The sequence below is a fragment of the Aedes albopictus genome, chromosome 3, assembly GCF_035046485.1.
Source record: "Aedes albopictus strain Foshan chromosome 3, AalbF5, whole genome shotgun sequence".
In the NCBI taxonomy this organism is placed as follows: Eukaryota; Metazoa; Arthropoda; class Insecta; order Diptera; family Culicidae; genus Aedes; species Aedes albopictus.
In genome coordinates this window covers 13896881-13917657 of record NC_085138.1, presented here as the reverse complement: position 1 = coordinate 13917657, position 20777 = coordinate 13896881, and the positions used below count along the sequence as shown (strand labels likewise).

Here is a 20777-nt window from a genome sequence, read left to right as displayed (position 1 = left end):
CGCCGCTGCAAAAGCCGCGCTTAAAGCCTGTATCCGCAATAATCGGGACACAGAAGTACGGTAGCAGCTCTGTAATGAATCGGTAAAATTGGCCAGATAATTGGGTGGGAACTCTGTGGTGTATGTTTATTATCTGTGCCAAATTTCATAAAAATCGATGCATTACTTTTAATTGTGGATAAAAAACAAACAGACGTGGTTTAAAGCATTTTGTACAATCATGACCAATTTTCATTCGCATAGTAGATGTTTTTTTTTTTACGTTCCAGTTAAAAGTTCTGTGATGATAATTATGAAATTTTATTAGCAGTTATGATACGTATAGACACTTTCTTGCAAAATTTCATCCACTTTTATCAATTGGTTTGAAAGCTACTGTTGTTGATAGGGGTGAGTGTTAGCGAAAATTTGTCGTGTTTTTCATGTGCGATGTTTGCCTATGCATAACTTTTGTATTTCTCTGCCAATTTTCATGATGTTTTCACAGAAGGTAGTTGTTTATGTGTATGATACGTCTGCAAAATTTGATGGTTATTGGTGTAGTACTTTCAATAGTACAATCGAAACAATAAAGGGTGCTGACTAGTTGCTGTCTGAGTGGCTAAAATCACGTTTTGTCCCAATACATGTTTCGATTATAAAATTGTTGATAGTGCATCGATTTTTTTGAAATTTTGCCTATGCAACGAATTTAGATTAAGAGGTTTGTGTTCAAAATTTCAGTCATTTCCTCTGCCAAATTCAAAAGTTACAGCGCTGACAAGCAAAACTAGAGGCTGTACAAAATTCAATGGCGCACAGTCTACTCTGCCGGTGGAAGCATAATTGTCCCATGTGCATTTTTGGCAATATTGAGTTTTTGCAGCCCATGACCATGTATCATGGGGTACTATCATATGGGGAAATAAAAATAGGTAGTTTGTTCCGAAAATTGTTGAAAAAATACAAGGCCGATTTGTAACATTCTTAAAAGTGGACGCATAAGTGTCACGTTCCATTGGAAATCCTATGGAACTATAAAATCGCTCTAAAACAAAAATTAGAGCTCAAATTCAAAATTGGTTGATGTTAGAACACGATTCAGCACTTATACTTCATAGTTGAGACAATTTACTTTTTTCGAACTTTGGACGCGATTTTCTCGATTGTCTGTTTTTGCACATGGGACATTTATGCGTCCACCGGCAGTACTCTTTCATTGCTACAACAAAAAGTACTGCACCGATTCACATGGAATTTTGAAGGTAAAATGAACACATCTTAAGATGTTATGAGGCCGAATTTGAGCAACTTTAATGTATCTATTACAGAACTACAGCTGTATTTCTGTGTCCAGGTTATTGCGGATACAGGCTTTAAGACCGAGATAAGAACAAGCAAAAAGGCCTGCTTTGAGGGTCTCTGTCAGAGTGCCAATGCGAACCCGTGGGGTGACGCCTACAGGATCGTTATGGCCAAGACGAGAAGTGTAATGGCTCCTACAGAGCAATCTCCAGAGATGTTGGAGGGGATCATTGGAGGACTTTTTCCGCGTCATGATCCTAGTCCTTGGCCTCCTTTCGTAGGACAGCCAGGGACTGGGGCTGGCGATGAGGAGATGTGGAACTTGCGGGGATAGCGAAGTCCCTTAGCGAGGTACGGCCCCAGATCCGGGCGGAGTTCCGAACCTGGCCTTACAAGTAGCTCCTGAGATGTTAAGTTCTGCTAAACAGAAATGCCTGGACGAGGGAGTTTTCCCAGAAGCTTGGAAGAGGCAGAGCCTGGTACTATGTATTGCCAAAGGCGGAGGAACCACCCGAAGACCCGTCGGCATATAGACCAATATGCTTGATAGACACTGTGGGGAAAGTGCTCGAAAATATCATCCTCAATAGAATGTTGAGGTTCATCGAGGGCGAAAATGGTCTTACGAGTAATCAGTACGGCTTCCGAAAGGGGAGGTCAACCGTAGACGCTATCTTGTCGGTTACAAAAACCGCCGAGAAAGCACTCGAGCCTAAGAGGAAGGGAATTCGTTTCTGTGCGGTAGTGACTCTGTATGGAATGTGTTTAATAGCGCCAGCTGGTCTGCTATTGCCAATGCACTCTTGCGTCTGGGGATACCCGGGTACCTGTACAAGATTCTCGAAAGTTACTTCCAGAATGGAGTACTAGTTTACGACACGGAGATGGGTCGGAAGTGCCGCAAGGTTCCATCCTGGGTCCGGTGTTATGGAATGTCATGTACGACGAGGTGTTGAGGTTAGAGTACCCAGTGGGAGTGGAGATTGTCGGATTTGCCGACGACATTACGCTCGAAGTTTACGGTGAAACGATCGAGGAGGTGAAGTTGACTACCGACCACTCGATCAAGGTTGTGGAGGCGTGGATGCGGTCCAGGAAACTGGAGCTGGCTCACCACAAGACAGAGGTGACGGTTGTTAACAACATGCAGTCGGCGCAGCAGACGGAGATCAGTGTAGGAGAGTGCACTATCCTGTCGAAGCGCTCTGTCAAGCACTTGGGCGTGATGATCGACGACAAGCTTACCTTCGGTAGCCACGTCGATTATGCCTGTAAAAGAGCCTCCACAGCTATTGCGGCACTGTCGCGGATGATGTCCAATAGCTATGCGATGTACGCCAGTAAGCGCAAGCTTCTGGCTAGTGTTGCTACGTCCATACTTAGGTATGGCGGCCCGACGTGGGGCACTGCGCTAAGTACTAAATGATACCGTCGGAAGCTGGAAAATACTCACAGGGTAATGTGCCTGAGGGTTGCGAGCGTATACCGTACCGTGTCACACGACGCTCTCTGCGTCATTACTGGTATGGTGCCTATCAGCATTCTTATCAGTGAGGACATGGAGTGCTTCGAAATGCGCGGCACAAGAGGCATACGCAGGACTGTCAGGATGGCCTCTATGGTCAAATGGCAGCGCGTGTGGGACAGTTCCACCAAAGGAAGGTGGACCCATAGGTTGATACCGAGGGTAGATAATTGGATTAATATGCGCCATGACACAGGTCCTTACAGGTCATGGTTACTTCCGACAGTATCTACACCGTTTCGGGCATGCGGATTCTCCTGAATGCTCAGTGTGCAATGATTTAGATGAAACGGCGGAACACGTTTTGTTCGTGTGCCCGCGTTTTCGCACAATGCATGACCGCATGCGTGCCACATGCGGGGAGGACACAACTCCGGACAATATGGTCCAGAGGATGTGTAGGGATGAGTTTGGATTGCACGCCGTTTCAACGGCTATCACCCATATCGTCTGGGAGCTACAGAGGAGGTGGCGCGTGGACTCGGAGAATGGCTAGTCCAGATGCAGTACAAGAGGTGGTCCAGGGGTTCGGAGTCGGCTTCGTAGGTCATACCGGTGCCCTGCGGTCGAGATCGACTCTTACTGTGATTAAGTGGCCACGGAGAGGAAGTCCCGGTAGTGGTGCTGTCGTGGCGTCGGTCTACTGGGTTGGATCCGAGCCCGCGGTTGGAAAGGGGTCCCCGGCAAGGGTCGGGGTAGGTGAGACCCTGCTGTCAGCAACCTTCTGGTGCAGCCGATAGGGCCTGGAGGGTAGTGATACCCTTGCCTTCAGCAGGTCAGATCGGGTTGCACGTGGGCATCAATTCTTGATGTCTGCCAAGCAGTTGGGCGCGGGCGGGGATGACCCTGCCCGCCTTCCGAGGACAAAGGGAGTGGTGAGGACCACTCGGGAAACTGGCTAAGCGCCAGCATGCTACCGTGATGGACTCTCCAAAGCGAGTCATCGATGTTCGTTGCTGCAGGTTACGCAGCTAACCTTGAGGGTGCGATGTGCACTCTCTGAAGCAATGCCGTCTTGGTGGTTCTGGAGAGACGAAGGGTTTGGCGACCATAGGAATGTGTTTTAGTGGGTCGAGAAGAGAGTAGTCCTTGGCTGTTGTAGAAGACGGCCTTAACCCCACACTACCCTAACCTCCTTGTTAGGGTGTTTGTTGAGCAGATTTTCCCCCTATGGTTTAGAAGGAAAAAAACACACGACAGGGATCATCCTCAATAGAATGTTGAGATACACCGAGGGTGTAAATGGTCTCTCGGGCCACCAGTTTGGTTTCCGGGAGGGAAGGTCGACCGTACACGCTACCCTGTTGATTACAAAAACTGCCGAGATAGCTCTGGATGTAAGGAGCGCCAGTTGGGCGGCTACTGTCTATGCGCTCCTGCGTCTGGGGATACCCGGTTACCTGTACAAGATTCTCGGAAGTTACTTCCAGAATCGAGTAATGGTTTACGACACAGAGGTTGGTCGGAAGTACTTTCACATAACCACAGGAGTCCCGCAAGGTTCCATCCTGAGTGCGGTGGCGCGTGGACTCGGAGAATGGCGATAGTGTTGAAGAACAATTCGGCTTGTCGCTCCTTTGGTGTGGTTGCCTTCGTCGTACATAAATCGAGAAAAATGTTCAACTGGTAAGTGGAGTGAAATTATAATGCAAAATTTCGCGTAATTATTTATAATCTTTTTGCTTCCATCTGATGCGCCATTGGAAAAGGTAAGGTAATTGTTGGCTATTATCCGTCTGATATGACGGGAATTAGCGCATATGACGAAATAGATTTCTACCTTATCAGTTCTCTTGAAATTAGGTATGCGGATGACATGAATGTGATTGGATTGGTAACAACAGTCTGAAACATCATCGTTATTTTCATCACAAGAATACCGTAACCCAAGTACGTCTCATTCAACGCAACAAGCAATTAATAGTTTACCCACTTGATTAGGAATAGGGATTACGAGCACGGGGTTTGGATAAAATTGCCATCCCCCACTATCATTCGCCGCCTTTTCCGATGGTGCCGCCCGTCCCGATACGATGATGGGCCAAGCGACCAGACCAATTCTCGATACGGATGGAAAACGATTCACTTTTATGGCTGCTTCCATTTTCAGAACCCGTCCCAACCCGGTCAATCCGCAAGTGATGTCCGACAATCCGATGAAACGGTTCTACCGAGCCCCGACTGCTGGCTGGGGCGAGATGATTTTTTTTACTGTTAATTGGTTGTTCCTTCAATGATGATTTTGGGATGAAACAATTACAATTACGATTGGGAAGGTACCTACTACTGTATTGTGAACGGGGAGACCGGATGGCGGTCGGCAGCCAGTAGCAAGTTCGACCGTTTCTCAGCTCAGTGTTCAGTGAACTAGTTTTCTGGATTTGTTTCCCAGGGGAAGGGAGAGAACAGCTTGAACACAGCAGCGCAGCAATTCGTTCCGCTCCGAGTGAGATCGGAATCAATTTCGTTTGATTGGTCGTTTTTATGGATTTCAATTAAAAGCATGCGAATCGGTGCAACGAATGGAGCAAAATTCTTCTGTAAAAAAAGCCAGTTCTAGATGGGTCACAAAACGAAGCTCGGAAAACTATGTTTTTAATGCATATTTCAATGTTAAAGGAAAATAGTGATACTAATTAGTTTCAGACAATTTCCGTATTGTTTTTCTGATCTGTAATCTAGATAACCAATTGCTTGAAAGAATTTATTCTTGAAAAATTATTTTTGATTGGATTATCTAGTTATATTAATTTATTGTAGCCGTCCATTCCATTCCCACTAGCAAATGTCCTTCTTTAGTGATTCTCCAAACGAGTAAGTAGTCTCCTGGTGGTAGTAAAAAATCCTTCGGAAGCTCATACTGGTAGTTGTCAATGTTGTAGTGACCTTTAGGGATTGGGCACGTTCCTGCTTTCGGAATGTTGGACACTTCCCTAAGCGCCGGTAGAAAAAATGTATCCTTGGTGAGACACTCGCAAAGAACGAAATTTTGAATAAAAATCGTCTGATATTGACCGGTCAAAATGTTTTTCCTAAACAATGAACTAGTAACCTGAACGTCTTCACCAGCATTTTGCAGTACGTCAAACGATCCTGTGACAACCATTACAGTGCGCGATTTTTTCATGACTCTCAACGTACCGGGCTGGTAGAAGTTTGGGTCACTTTTTGGATCCAACTTGGAGCTGGTAATGGTAATTTCGGATGTTCTGCTTAGTTGAACAAGAATAAAGCTCACGATTCCAATGCACCTAATTTCCATTGCAGCCCTAGACCAACGACACGAAACTATAAACAAAACTGAGCTGTTTCCAATATTATTCTGTGCATAAATGAATCGCGCAAACAATGGTAGATACATGGTTTACGGGACAATTATTATTATAATGTATATATAATTATGTATAATTAAAATTTATCAAAACATGTCACTTTGCTGCTTGCTCCCACTTGTGATGGAGTGTGCCTAAACGCTTGAAAATACATACATTTGTGGAATTGTTCATTTTGCCAATGCCTATTGGTTTTGTATTATATGTATGTAAAGGGTAAATTTATCCTGTTAGCTACCGGAAAGTCATTTCTCAAAGTTTGCCCTAAACATCGTATCTCCCTTGAAGATGATCTAGATACTTTATTCTTTGAGAGCTGCATAAATTCAATAATTATTCCTAGTAATGCACCGTAATTGGCCATTCCAATCCAAGCAGAAAATGTCCATCTTTGATCATTCGTTCAACAATAATATAATCTCCCGGCGGAAGAGGGAATGCCTCCGGAAGCTCGAACTTGTAGTTGTCAATTGTGTAACGTCCTTTTGGAAACGGACACATTCCTGCTGGCGGAAAATTGGACACCTTCCTGATCTTCGGTAGAACAGACCTATTCTTATTGAGAAGTTCGCAAGCAGTTACATTTTGACTCCAAACTTTCTCATATCGTCCGGTCAGAACGTTCTTATGCAACACTGAATTTATACTGCGAACGTCTTCGCCGGCGTTCTGCAAAATCTCCCACCATCCCGAAATGACCAGCAGTTTGCGTGATTTTCTCGTGACTCGTAGGGTACCAGGGTTGAAAAATCCGGGATCAGTTTGTGGATCCAATCGATAATTGCTGACTATCACTTCGGCTGCCGTGCATAGTTGAACCAGGATAAGGCACGTAAAACCAACAATCTTGATGTCCATTATTATAGCTGCGGCCTAACTCCGCCTAAGGGTGAACTCAATTGACCAGCTTCAAGTATCATTCGAAAAGACCATTCAAAACGATCATAGAGATGAACATGATTTTACAGATTTCTGCACTGTTCTAATCAACATGAGCTATCGCTCTGTTCAGATGCATCGTTCCAACGATAATTTCCCTGCTTTTCCTGTACATGATTGTATTCTAATTGGCTAAGTACCACGGAATATTCTATAACATTAACACGAAAGCTAAATACCGAATATAATAGTCTAGCTAAATCACTGACGGATAATTTCGAGACGGCTAATGCCTAACGACACTCACTGTGAGCATCACAGAAAAAAATGAATGAATGATAATACTCTAGTATCACCAGACCAGCTACAATCGCACAAGAAGAATGGCGAGAATGAGCGAAAATGGTGCTTGCTACGTCAGGGTTCTGGTCAAGGGAATGGAAGTGATGATTGCAATCACTTGTAGTCGACCGGCAGATCGCGGTGTTCACTGCATCTGTACAAGTTCATGCAGATGTCGGAGTGCTGTTCTGAATGTAGTTTTGGGCTGAGGGTTCACGCATTGATGCGTGATGACGGCCTTGGCGGTCTAGTGGCTACCGCTTCTGATTCGTATGCATTTAACGTAAGCCGAGCAGCCCACTGTTAATCAGACGGCTTGTTTACAGATTTTAAAGCATATGCGCTTCAAATTTACATGCATCTGCTATAAGGTACACCGGGGCAAGTTGAAACGGGTGGGGCAAGATGAAGACCGTTTCTCTCAAAACTCAAAACTTTAAACAGTTTCTTTCCATGCAGCTGCCCTAGGAAATCGTTCAACCTAACAACCCAGGGGTCTCTAGTTAGCCTAGTGGTTAAGGCTTTGGGTCGCCAATCTGGAGACGGCGAGTTCGATTCCCGTTCCGGTCGGGGAAATTTTCTCGACTCCCTGGGCCTCACAATATACAAATTCATGCAATGGCAGGCAAAGGAAGCCCTTCAATTAATAACTGTGGAAGTGCTCAAAGAACACTAAGTTGAATCGAGGCAGGCCAAGTCCCAGTGGGGACGTAGAACCACAAAGAAGAAGAAGAAGAAGAACAACCCATTTGGCCTAGTGACCTGTTCGACATTTTCGATCTAACGGCATTCGGCCTAATGGCATTCGGCCTAACGGGGTAGAACCACCGATAAAATATCACTGCCAGCTTCCCTCAGTGAATAGAATTCCTCCCAGCTTCCTCCTGCGTTTCCTAGTACTCGGTAAACACTTATTAAGTAAAACTGACCAGGAAAACCAGAATTTTCAGACTGTTCGGTTGTTCTTACCCCGCTGTAGTAAGGAGCTATAGGCTATATTTACGTGCTTCTGAACATTGGTCATATTTCTCGGAATTATTCGAAGAGAAAATCGATTATGCGAAATCGTTCATTGTATATATGCCCGAATGATATTAAACACGAGATCATTGTAGGATCTCAAGAACAAACAAACCGCGACACATGTTATCCAATTTACTCCGAAAGCACCCCTTTCCGGCTTCCGATTCATTTGTACTCACATCCTTTCGATAAATCACTACATTTTGACCCACAACTCCCGGCCCCAGTTCTTCAAAAGTTCTGAAGAGAAAAAAAAAATCCTCACAAACACTGACCATCGTGGAACGTGAGAGAATCGACCATAACCGGATTGGAGATACATTCCTCAACGAGCAAGAAGAACACTCCACAACTTGCCCCCTACCCACCCACCAACGACTCACCAACCACGTCCACATGAGGAGCCCAGCTCCGTACGGATATTTACGGCAGGAGTCCGGCTTTGGGACACAACTTTTTCTTTTAACATTTCTCGGAAAGCCAGTCAGTCTCTTGAGGAAAATTTATGGCTTAATTTTTCGGGCAAGGCTTGCCGCTCAAGTGGCCATACTTGGATGCGTCCGGTTCGGTCGGTCCGGAAGAGGAAACAACAGAAAGGCACTTGACTGCCCTCTCGATTAAGTTTTATTGTTTTCGAAAACTTTGTGCCAATGATGCTACCGGAAGGAGAGTGAGGAGGATGGGCTCTCACACTATAATGTGTGAAGTGTGAGTTGTTTCTTCTGCTGCAGTGTATAGTGTCGAATGTTGCACGTTGGTCGGCGGCGGAGTGTGAAGAGGTCGCTTATGTTTGGTCATACGAATGTGGTTCCGGATGGACGGAAGATTTACTAGTTGAGGAAAAGTTGAGACTTTTAACATATTTAGTGCTTGAAGATAATGGAAGCTATAAAAAGAGTGAGGAACACACTGTTCGGAAGGGGTGAGCAATATGTTTGAGAAGTTTTTCACACGTTCAGGAACAATCATTTGAAGAATAGAAGTATGGGGACAAATGACAGCAGAAAAACGTATAATAAGAAAAGCATACAGCCGAAGCAGTAAGTACGCAGGTATTGAGCATGACCTGCTTTGCGATATTTTTTGTTACCTTAATTTCCGTGAATTTCTTGGGCACAAGCGTACCCTATACGCTCCAGTTAGCCTAGTGGTTAAGGCTATGGATCGCCAATCCGGAGACGGTGGATTCGATTCCCGTTCCGGTCGGGAAAATTTTCTCGACTCCCTGGGTATAGTGTATCATTGTGCTTGCCTCACAATATACTAATTCATGCAATGGCTGGCAAAGAAAGCCCTCCAATTAATAACTGTGGAAGTGCTCAAAGAACACTAAGTTGGAGAGAGGCAGGCCAAGTTCCAGTGGGAACGTAGAGCCATACAGAAGAAGAGGAAGAAGAAGTACCTTATACGAGCATCAATGCTTCATCAATATTAGTAACTATGTCGAAATTTTCATCAAGCTCATGGGTTTCCTTATGCATTGATGCAGATTCGATGAAAATTCCGATAAAAGTACAGGTATTGATAAAGTATCGTGTTTATCAGACGACACACGAATGCTCAATATTCAGCAGGCACATACTCTATGCCCAAGCAAGGCAAGGGGATTTCCTTGTCCAACTGAGATTGGGACCCCTTTCAGCATGGTCTTGCTGGATACACACGCTTTTAACAGCTGCGGCGTGGCTATATGGGTCCTTCTGCCCCGCACTTGACTCGTTTATTCTATTTGTTTTTTTCATTTTTTGACTTGTTTTTTTGACGGTTCTCAATGTATTATCTGGCTTACAAACTGTACTTACAAAGATTTATTCTTGAAAAGTTATTTTCGGTCGTATTATTTAGTGCTATTGCACTGTAGCCGACCATTCCATTCCCACTATCAAACGTCCTTCTCTGGTGGTTTGCGCAACGAGTAGATAGTCTCCTGGTGGTAGAGGAATTTCATTTGAAAGCGCATGCTTGTAGTTGTCAATGTTGTAGCGACCTTTAGGGATTGGACATGTTCCTGCTTCCGGAAGATTAGACACTTCTCTAAGCGCCGGTAGAACAAACGTATCCTCATTTAGAAATGCACAAAGAGGTTTATTTTGAGCCCAAACTTCCCAATATTGATCGGTCAAAATGTTTTTCCTCAACAGTGTAAAAACAGCCTGGACGTCTTCACCAGCATTTTGCAAAAGTTCGAATGATCCTGCGACAACCATTAGATTGCGCGATTTTTTCGTGATTCTCAACGTTCCGGGCTTGTAGAAATTTGGGTCAGTTTTTGGATCCAACCTAGAGCTGGTAATGGTAATATCGGATGCTTTGCTTAGTAGAGCCAGAATAAAGATCAAAATTCCAATGCACTTAATTTCCATCGCAAACAATCAAAACGAAACTGTGAACGAAAATGATCTGTTTTCAGTATTACGCTAAGTATAAATAAATCGTTCCATCAATAATATAGACTAAACATTCTGTCTGTCGCACCATCACCGAACAACTTAAACATGGTTTACCACATAGTTCAGATTTATCATAGCATGTGAATTGTTTATTTTTCTAATGGCTATTGCTTTCGCTTTGTCGGAGGAAGGTTTTCATGAGTTTTCGTACTTTTTTTACTCCACCCTCCAATGCTTCTTCTTATTTATGATTCTATGTTCTCACTAGAACTTGGCCTGCCTCTCTTCAACTTACTGTTCTTTTGAACACTTCCACAGTTATTAAGGACAGACTTGTTAGAATCCCAAAATGACCGCCACAATGGCCGACTTTGACACTTACTCACGGTTTCGAAAGCACAAATCTCTTCGTAAACATAACCAGCGCACCTGCGGTTCTTATTTTAAGCTTATTACAAGTGAGCAAGAACAGAACAATAAAATACACTGTTGTTTGAAGCTTGCTTTTTGAGATTTGTGCGTCTGAAGTTCTGATGCACTGTTGGAGCGAGATTTCTTTTTTTTTATTTTTATCTAGTTCGTTTATTTGGGGCTCAATCGCGTATAACGCTTTACGGAGCCGAGGATCTTTCTTTGTACTTAATAGTATACATTATACAGAGTAATAACTTTTTAATGATATCTGTTAGTAATGGGTGGAAGCCAGGGTACTCGTGGCAGCTCGAGGTTAGAAGGTCACATTTTGAGGGATGGACAGGGTAAGGATTGGGCCAAAGGTTTCACTGCTGCTCATCCGGGGGTGAATCGCATCTTGCTGGCGTATTCGGTGCCTTTTGGTGTTGGTACCAACTTGTTGTGGGACTTGGTCTTCCGGATGGCCAGGAGCAGCTTGGTAACACAAAGAGGACAAAACAGAGAAAAAAAAAACTGGAGAAGAAAACAAAGCAAATTAAACTTTTATACCAGCAGAGCGAAGAAAGTCGAAAATACATCCCATGTATGTGACATCGCGGGTCCCCAACACATCTCTCACAAAAACAAAGGGTTGTCTACCTCGGGCCTCAAGGGTATCCAAAAGTAGCGCTCTGGAGGCGTCATTATCCGGGCATTGCCAAACTACGTGGTCGATGTCATCATAACCGGAACCGCACTTAGTACAAACATTGCTCAACGCGAGGTTAATCCTGTGTAAATGCGCGTCTAGCGAGTAATGGTTGGACATAAGTCTTGACATCACGCGAATGAAATTGCGACTTACATCCAGACCATACCACCACACTCGCAAAGAAACATTAGGAATAATGGAATGTAACCACCGTCCCAGCTGGCCATCTCGCCAATCATTTTGCCAACTTTGAAGAGAACTCTGGCGAACAAAATGGAAAAATTCATCATGTGAAATTCTTCTATCATAGATCTCACCTTCCTGTGCGCCCACCTTTGCGAGAGAGTCCGCCTTCTCATTGCCATAAATTGAGCAATGTGAGGGGACCCATACAAAGGTAATCTTGTATGATCTTTCGACCAGTGCACCCATCTGCTCCCTTATTTTTGTAAGAAAGTAAGATGGATGTTTTACAGGTTTCATCGACCGGAGTGCCTCAATCGAACTAAGGCTATCCGACAAGATGAAGAAATGGTCTACGGGCATGTTGGAAATCATCCCCAAAGCGAAATTGATTGCTGCCAGCTCAGCAACGTAAACCGAACAAGGTTCCTGAAGTTTGCGGAAGGCGGTGAAATTTTCATTGAAGACACCGAAACCAGTGGATCCATTTATGCGAGACCCATCAGTGAAGAATCTCTTACAGGAATTGACATTTTGGTACTTTTCGTTAAAAATGCGAGGAATAGATATACAACGAAGTTGATCTGGTATTCCATGAATAGCTTGTTTCATGGACAGATCGTATTTAACAGAGGTACTGTCATTAGTGAAGTGTACACGGGGAGGATTATAACTTGGTAGGCTTATGTCAGATGACATGTAGAACAGATAGATTCTCATGAATTTTGATTGAGTGTTCAGACTGAGCATTTCTTCGAAGTTTTCAATGACAAGTGTGTTGCTCACTCCACACTTGATAAGTAACCTTAGCGAGAGCTCCCAGAATCGGTTCTGGAGAGGTTTCACCCCTGCCAGGACCTCAAGGCTCGCATTATGCGTTGAGTGCATACAGCCGAGAGCAATACGCAAACAACGGTATTGAATTCGTTCCAACTTTATTAGGTGGCAGTTTGCTGCTGAGTGGAAGCAGAAAGAGCCATACTCAATAACAGAGAGAATAGTCGTTTTGTAAAGTTTTATGAGGTCTTCCGGGTGAGCACCCCACCATGTTCCGGTAATTGTGCGTAGAAAATTGATCCTTTGTTGACATTTTTGCACCAAATACTTGATTTGGGTACCCCAAGTGCCTTTTGAATCAAACCAGACCCCAAGGTATTTCGAAGTCAAAGACTGGTCGATTTCTATTCCCAAAAGATTGAGTTTCAGTTGGGCTGGGTTCCGCTTTCTAGAAAACACAACCAATTGAGTTTTTTGCGGAGCAAACTCGATCCCTAAATCTCTTGCCCAGATTGACAGATTATTTAGAGAATTTTGCAATGGTCTTTGCAACATTTCTGCATGTGGGCCTTTTAGAGAAACCACAGCATCATCTGCAAGTTGTCTTAGCGTGCATTGTCCTTCCAAGCAACTATCAATGTCTTTCACGTAAAAATTATAAAGCAAGGGACTTAAACATGAGCCTTGGGGTAGGCCCATGTAACTAATTCTGGAAGTTGTCAGTTGTCCGAGATTGAAACTCATATGTTTTTCTGACAACAAATTATACAAGAAATTATTCAAAATTCCTGGAAGTCCACTATTGCGCAGTTTTTCTGACAATATTCCTATGGAAACTGAATCAAAGGCGCCCTTAATATCCAAGAAAACTGAAGCCAGTTGCTCCTTTTCCGCAAAGGCCAGTTGAATATCTGTTGAAAGCAACGCTAGACAATCGTTTGTTCCTTTGCCCTTGCGAAACCCGAACTGTGTATTTGAAAGCAAGTTATTCGATTCGACCCAATGATCGAGTCGTGATAGGATCATTTTTTCCAACAATTTCCTTAAACATGATAACATAGCAATTGGGCGGTATGAATTATGATCAGACGCTGGTTTACCAGGCTTTTGAATAGCTATTACTTTGACTTGTCTCCATTCTGGCGGAACGATGTTGTTCTCCATGAATGAGTTGAACAGGTCCAGTAATCGTCTTTTCGCGATATCTGGGAGATTCTTTAGAAGATTGAACTTGATCATATCGCTTCCCGGAGCGGAATTGTTTGATGAAAGAAGAGCCATAGAAAGTTCCAGCATAGTGAAGGGTCTGTCCAGAGAACCGTCTCTTGGGGATGTTTCCCAAGAAATCGGTTGTGCTGGGACTGAGTCTGGGCAGACCTTTTTCGCGAAGCTGAATATCCAACGGTTGGAGTATTCGTCACTCTCATTAGAAGAAGAGCGGTTTCGCATGTTGCGAGCCACTCTCCAAAGCGTTGTCATTGAAGTTTCTCTTGAGAGACCCTCAATGAAGTGTCGCCAATAACTACGCTTCTTCGCTTTCAGCAGGTTTCTCAGCTGTCTTTCGAGCTTTGCGTACTCTTGATAAAGATCTGAGGTACCGTGCCTACGAAAAGTTTTGAAAGCATCAGATTTTTTAAGATACAACTGGGTGCAATCATCATCCCAGCCTAGTGTGGCTGGTCTTCTTTTGAAGGTTGCACTTGGAACACGTCGTTTTTGTGATTCTAATGCACTCTTATATATCAGTTCAGACAGGAATCGATACTCATCCAAAGGTGGGAGGGGATTGAATGATTCGATGCCAAAAGATACCGCTTCTGCATACTTTTGCCAGTCGATATTCCTTGTGAGGTCAAAAGGAACCTGAATTGGATGGTCTGACCTTTCACTATTATGCTTTATGGTGGTTATAATGGGTAAGTGATCACTACCATGAGGATCCTCGATTACCTTCCACAAGCAATCGAATGATAGTGAACTTGACCCCAGTGATAGGTCGAGACGACTTTCTTTGCCGTCAGATGCAATACGTGTCACTTCACCTGTATTTAAAATGTTCAAATTGAAATCGTCGCACAAATCATAGAAAACGGCCGCTCTATTATCGTCATATGGTTCGCCCCACCCTGTACCATGCGCGTTCATATCACCCAGAATTAAAACTGGATGTGATAGTGCAGAAACCGCATTCCAAAGATGACGGCGGTTAATTGAAATTCTTGGAGGAATGTAAACGGAAGCTACGCAAAGTTCTTTACCCTTTACGTTTATTTGGCAAGCGACGATTTCTACGCCAGGATGAGTCGCGATTGGAATTCTATAAAATGAGTAAGTCTTTTTGATCCCCAAAAGAACTCCCCCATAATGGTCATCTCTATCCTGGCGTATAATGTTAAAATCGTGGAAGTTGAGTTCATCTTCAGAAGAAAGCCATGTTTCACAAAGGGCAAATATATCACAATCAGAGTTGTGAATCAAAAACTTAAACAGGTCTAATTTAGGTTTTAGGCTATGACAGTTCCACTGTAGCACAGTGATCATATCTTGTACCTCACTTGATGAATTATCCATCGAAAGATATGATCGCAGCAAGGAGGGGCCATGATTGTGTCAGATTCCGAAGATATTCTTCTACTGTAGGTATAAACATATCAATAATGCCTCTAAATGTTTCTGGAAGGCTGAGGGCATTATATAAGCGATCCACGAGAACCCTAAAAGTAAACAGTCCTCGCTTGGGTCTAGGAGGCTTGCTTGAACTGCGAGGAACTTTGGTAGCTTTTTTCTTGCTACCTTGTCGATTATTTCTCTTTGAAGTGTATTTAACAGGCGGAGACGGGGGTGACAGGTTCTTGCTACAACATGGATCTGAAGCTAGAGGAACCTGATTCTTCGGAGTTTTTAAGTTTACTCCGTCTCCTTTAACATTAGGCAAACTTTTGAGGGAAGACTTTAAAAAGACCTTTCGGCGCAATCCCGGGGAAGATGATGACTTCCTTTTTCCAGGTGCGTGTACCTCCGAAAGAGATCCACCCTCATCAGTTTCGCCATCGTCCTGATCATCGGAAGACAACTCCTGATAGGGATTTTCAACTGGGACAGCTGATTCAGACACGGAATCTGGTGTTTTAAAAGATTTCACCATCTCCGCATATGTCTGTTTGGAGCGCTTTATGATAGAGCGACTCTCATTTCGAATGCGTCTTTTGTAAGCCGGGCAAACTTGCAAGTCGTGTGGATCTCCGTCACAGTAGCTACATTTTTCCGCTTCCTGTGTGCAAGAGTCCTCCAAATGAGCTTGGTTGCATTTGCCACAACGGGGCTTGTTGTCGCAAAAGCTATCACTGTGACCAAACTGCTTGCATTTGGTACAATTAAAAACCTTCGGCCTAAAAAGATGCACTGGGTAAAAACCACCATCAATTACAACAAATTCCGGGAGGACGGAACCTGGAAAAGTCACTCGAAAAAACGCTGAAGGCGAGTACACCTTTTTATTTCCTTCCATGGAAACCTTAGATAAGCGTTTACAGTCTAAGATAGCCACATCAGGAATTGACCTATTTTTGAATCGACCAAAGCCGGTCTTGATGTCCTCACATGTCAGCATTTCGTCGAGGATCTTCCCCTCCACCTCCACTTCTCGTGCTGGCACATAGACCGCGTATTCAACAGTAAACGCTTCGTGTTGAGCAATTTCATTTGCTGCTTTGTAGCTAGGTGCGGTAACACGCAGCTTGGATGCTTTCACTTGGTGAACAACGGTCCCAGGATACTTACGCGTCAGCTCTCGAGAAATCGAAAGCATATTCAATGGTTTGCATTTGCGCCGGAAATAGACAACCCAAGGTCCAGGCGAAGATGGCTGATAAAACCGCGTACGAGCAATGATATCATTAGGAGGCGTTTCGCCTCCAATCGAATCTTCCATGTGGAAACAAATTTATGAAAAATAACTCAAAAGTGCAAAGAGGAAGAGAAAAAACCTTAAAGTATTTACAGTGCACTTTCTTCCTTAGGACGACAACTGTTTGGTTTGTAAAACAAACAATGTTAATAATATATAAAAAAAAAATAAAGCAAAAAAAAAAAAAAACTTGTACTAATAATATACGAATTCAATTCTTATGATTATTTTAGCGCACCCTGTAGGATGCAAAAAAAAACGGTATTGAAAAAAAAAGAAAAAATAGCTAATAAAAAAAAACAAAAAAAAATGTTCTGTTATTTACAGTTTGTACACCCTTACCCGTATACAGTAGTTTGGGAACCACTGTAATGGATGTCAAAAAAAGCACGTGGTCGAATGTGGACTGGGGATACAATAGACAAAAGCGATCAAAACAAATTGGGCAGACAAAAGAGTGTATCGAAAGAGTGATACTTATCTGACCGGAGCAGGTAGATATTTATCAGGCAGGCAGATGGTAAAGCTGTCTGTCGCGTCTGCCTTCGCAACCGTCGCCGCCGTCCTCTTTGTTGACGGAGGGGCTGATGATGGCGATAATGATGACTTTTGGATGCGATTATTCCTTGACCTTGATGTACGATGATGCAAGCACCTCGCTTCCGCGTTGCGCTGGATACCACCTTGCGACACTACACTTCGCACAAGCAGGAGAACGCACGATATAAAAAACCTTCCGCAATTGCGGGGGAAAAAACTCTACTTGTTTAAAGGCTATCGCGTGGTGAGATACGGAGCACACGTCCGACTCGTCCAAATGCACAACAGGGAATGAGAGCGAGATTTCATAACGCTTGTCTTTAATTGAAGGGCTTTTTCTTTGCCTGCCACTGCATGAATTTGTATATTGTGAGGCAAGCACAATGATACACTTAGCCCAGGAAGTCAAGAAAATTTTCCCGGCCGGAACGGGAATCAAACCGGCCGTCTATGAATTTTTTTTTTTTTTTTAGTTTAACGACCTTTTAACCTCATAGGTCATTCAGGTCCATAGATTTATTACCATAATCAAAGTTACATTACATGTTTTTTCTAATTTTTGCAATGCGCTTTTCTTGCCGTTTTGATGTTTTGGAAAAACGAATGATCCATGCATCGACGTCTTTTTTATCTGGTTCTGGTCCAAGATCCGAATCCATGTCTACAGTGCTTTCCGATCTATTATCAATCTCGCTTTCATCCGATTCATCAGTCGTCGGTACCACTGCTTCTGCCGTGATTGTTCTTTGATCCGTCTTCTTACGCGGTAGTGATGTGGTTTCCGATGAGCTCAATTGGCGAACGGTGCGTTTCAACTGCTGCGGCGGCATGGTTTGCTGTTGTTCGTCGTATTCGTTTGCTTGCGATGGTAGTACAGAGACGCTTTCGGCCGGCGGCGGGGACTGCTCAGTTGCTCCAGTATTGTTTTTGGTTGCCTTTTTGTTCTCCGAGCATGATATGCCTGGATGAAGGGACTGATGGCAAAACTTACAGCTTTTCGGTTGAGTTTTATAGGAGATTAACGTACTTTCGCCGAGAATGGCGATATACGATTTTATGTGACGATTAAGCGTCATTTTTGCAACACGCACTCCGGATGGGATACCTTTATAAGTAAAGGTAGATCCCCATACTAGTTCTTTTACTTGGTGCACAATCCCATATTGCTTTAAATAAGAGGCAATATCGTCGTTGCTGATATTCTCGGAAAGGTCGTGGACTTTGACCTCGATGTATCCGTCGTCTAACGCCAGATGTACTTTGTATTCGACACCGTGGATTTCGATGTGGTGCTGCTCGTTGTGATGCTTGACGACATCTTCAGCGATTTTCTGGTTGGAGCACTTAACGTAGGCACAGTTCTTTGCATGATTCATCTGCAGCCGTTTGATTTGTTCACGACGCAAACCGATCTCTTCATGAAGAAAATGGTGTATTTTCTCAAACGAAGGGCGAGATTTGAAGTTCGAGAAATCCACTTTAAAAGTGTTGTCCCGATGCCCGATGACCGCCATTAGCGGCAAACCACTGTAGTCGATTGACAGCGAAAAATATACGTCCGACTCTCTCAGATACTGGAGCACAACTGTCTATGAATTGGAAACCTTAACCGCTAGGCTAACTGGAGACCCCTCCATTGCTTATCCTCAGTGTCTGTTAAGCTCTCAATTGTATAGTTTCCTTGCAAATATCGTTGGGTATCTGATACCAATAAAATAATACATGGCGCGGTCTTGCGGTCGCGAGAGTCTCACGTACGCTTTTTACGAGATTGTTCAATTCCCAGTCGCGCCATCAGAAGTTTTTTCGTCCGCCCGACACAAATCGTCAATTGTTTCATACGAAGCCCGTGCACAAGGGGGGGGGGGATATTCCATACACTAGGCGCTCTCCGCGTTTTGCCGAAATTAGCAAAAACCTCTCCCTTGGCGTCTTTTCTGTGCACGGGCCTGACTCATACCCTCCTCTGAACAGATGTTCTAACGAAACCGTGTGGTTTGTGTTGATCTGCTTACAAACAATAGTAACAGCATCACGTGCTTTTCGTTCTACCACAGACGCAATACTGGCAGAGATGGGAACACTCACTTGCAAAGAGTTACACTCACTTGATTTTTTTCAGTTCAGAAGAGTTCCATCAAGGAACGATGTATGGAGGACACGAAGTAAATGTAAAATGCACTCATCTCGTGGAGAATCATCGTGAAAGAATCCCAGAAGGCACTTCATATGGATTCCCAACAAAAATCTGAAAGAATCACTGAAGAAGCTACTGAAGGAATTCCAGACTCCTGTGGGAACTACAAAAGAAAATTCTGGTGGAATCCAAACAGGAATGTAGATAATAATAGAATATTTTAGTATTTCCACCGAAATTTGCCTGAAATCACGCTGTTGTGGCAAAGTAGCATCAGAGCAGAGCTCTATCACATAAAAATACTTCAAAACAGTAGAAAACAACTCTCGAACGCAGTGCTCAATATGATCCACAAGTATTACATACTCACACATCTACAGATTATAATTGAGCAATTAATTATTAGTCATAAGTTAAATGTAATTCCCAGAAATTTTGTTTTTTTTTTAGTTTTTATTTATGTGTATTTTAACTTAGATGCTAATTCTACACTGATTCCCAGAAATGCAAATCGCATTTTATATGGAATGTTCACCAAATTCTTTCGGAATGCTGTCTTGGTTTCTTCAGGACTACCTCCATCGTTCACTTGAGTTTTGTATCTGCAATCTAAGAGGAAATTTCCTCGAAATTTTGATTTACCCCGTCATGTAATTGAAATCTTCACCATATCGATATATTTTTTTAATTCGTCAATATAAACGTCAAGTTGTATCATGCCGGTGTAGTGCGAACACCTCTCTTGATATAGGATATCATCTCGCTTTATTTCTTGATAGAGTAATGCGGGGCAAAAGTTCGTACCTTACAGTTTTTATCAATTAACCCTCTAATACCCAAATTTTTGATTTTGATCTAAATATCATTTTTCGTCATCTAAAATCGATTTAAACATGTTTTGGAAGATGATTTTTTTTAATTCTCGATTTCGTGAATTTCAGTTTTTGATTTTTCTAATTTTTATTTTTGAACATCCCCACACTTTTATATTTTTCCTGGAAGCCAATTTGGGGAACGGATTTTTTGAGATGAAAACATTTTGAGATTTTATGACTATTATTGTAATATAATTATGTTAAATTTTTTTCACAGAAAATTTCATTTTCCGTGTAATTTTAAGGAAAATAATTTTAGAGTGTATTCAATTCCCTTAAACTATTAAACAAGGATAGAATGATTTGGGAAAAATTTAAAATATGTTAATTGTAGCGATTCAATACAAAATAAACAATGACTTCTAAAAGGTGACTAAAACATCATTTTTTCAACGATTTTTAAAAAATGTAAATACGCTTTAAAATACACCAAAAACCATTTTGAGATATACAAAACAGTCCTATATATCAGCCAAAA

The 20777-nt window shown here is 42.9% G+C and overlaps 1 protein-coding gene across 1 annotated transcript; it reads right to left on the bottom strand.

Moving 5' to 3' along the window:
- Window positions 1–6480: 6480 nt before the first annotated feature.
- LOC134290135 (uncharacterized) lies at window positions 6481–6999 on the bottom strand. The gene has a single exon (XM_062857175.1). It carries the CDS (start codon window positions 6997–6999, stop codon window positions 6481–6483), a length of 519 nt encoding a protein of 172 aa, XP_062713159.1.
- Between the last annotated feature and the right edge of the window lie 13778 nt (window positions 7000–20777).

Coding starts and splice junctions, on each gene's coding strand:
- LOC134290135 (XM_062857175.1), bottom strand. CDS start 6,999: ATGGACATCAAGATTGTTGGTTTTACGTGCCTTATCCTGGTTCAACTA.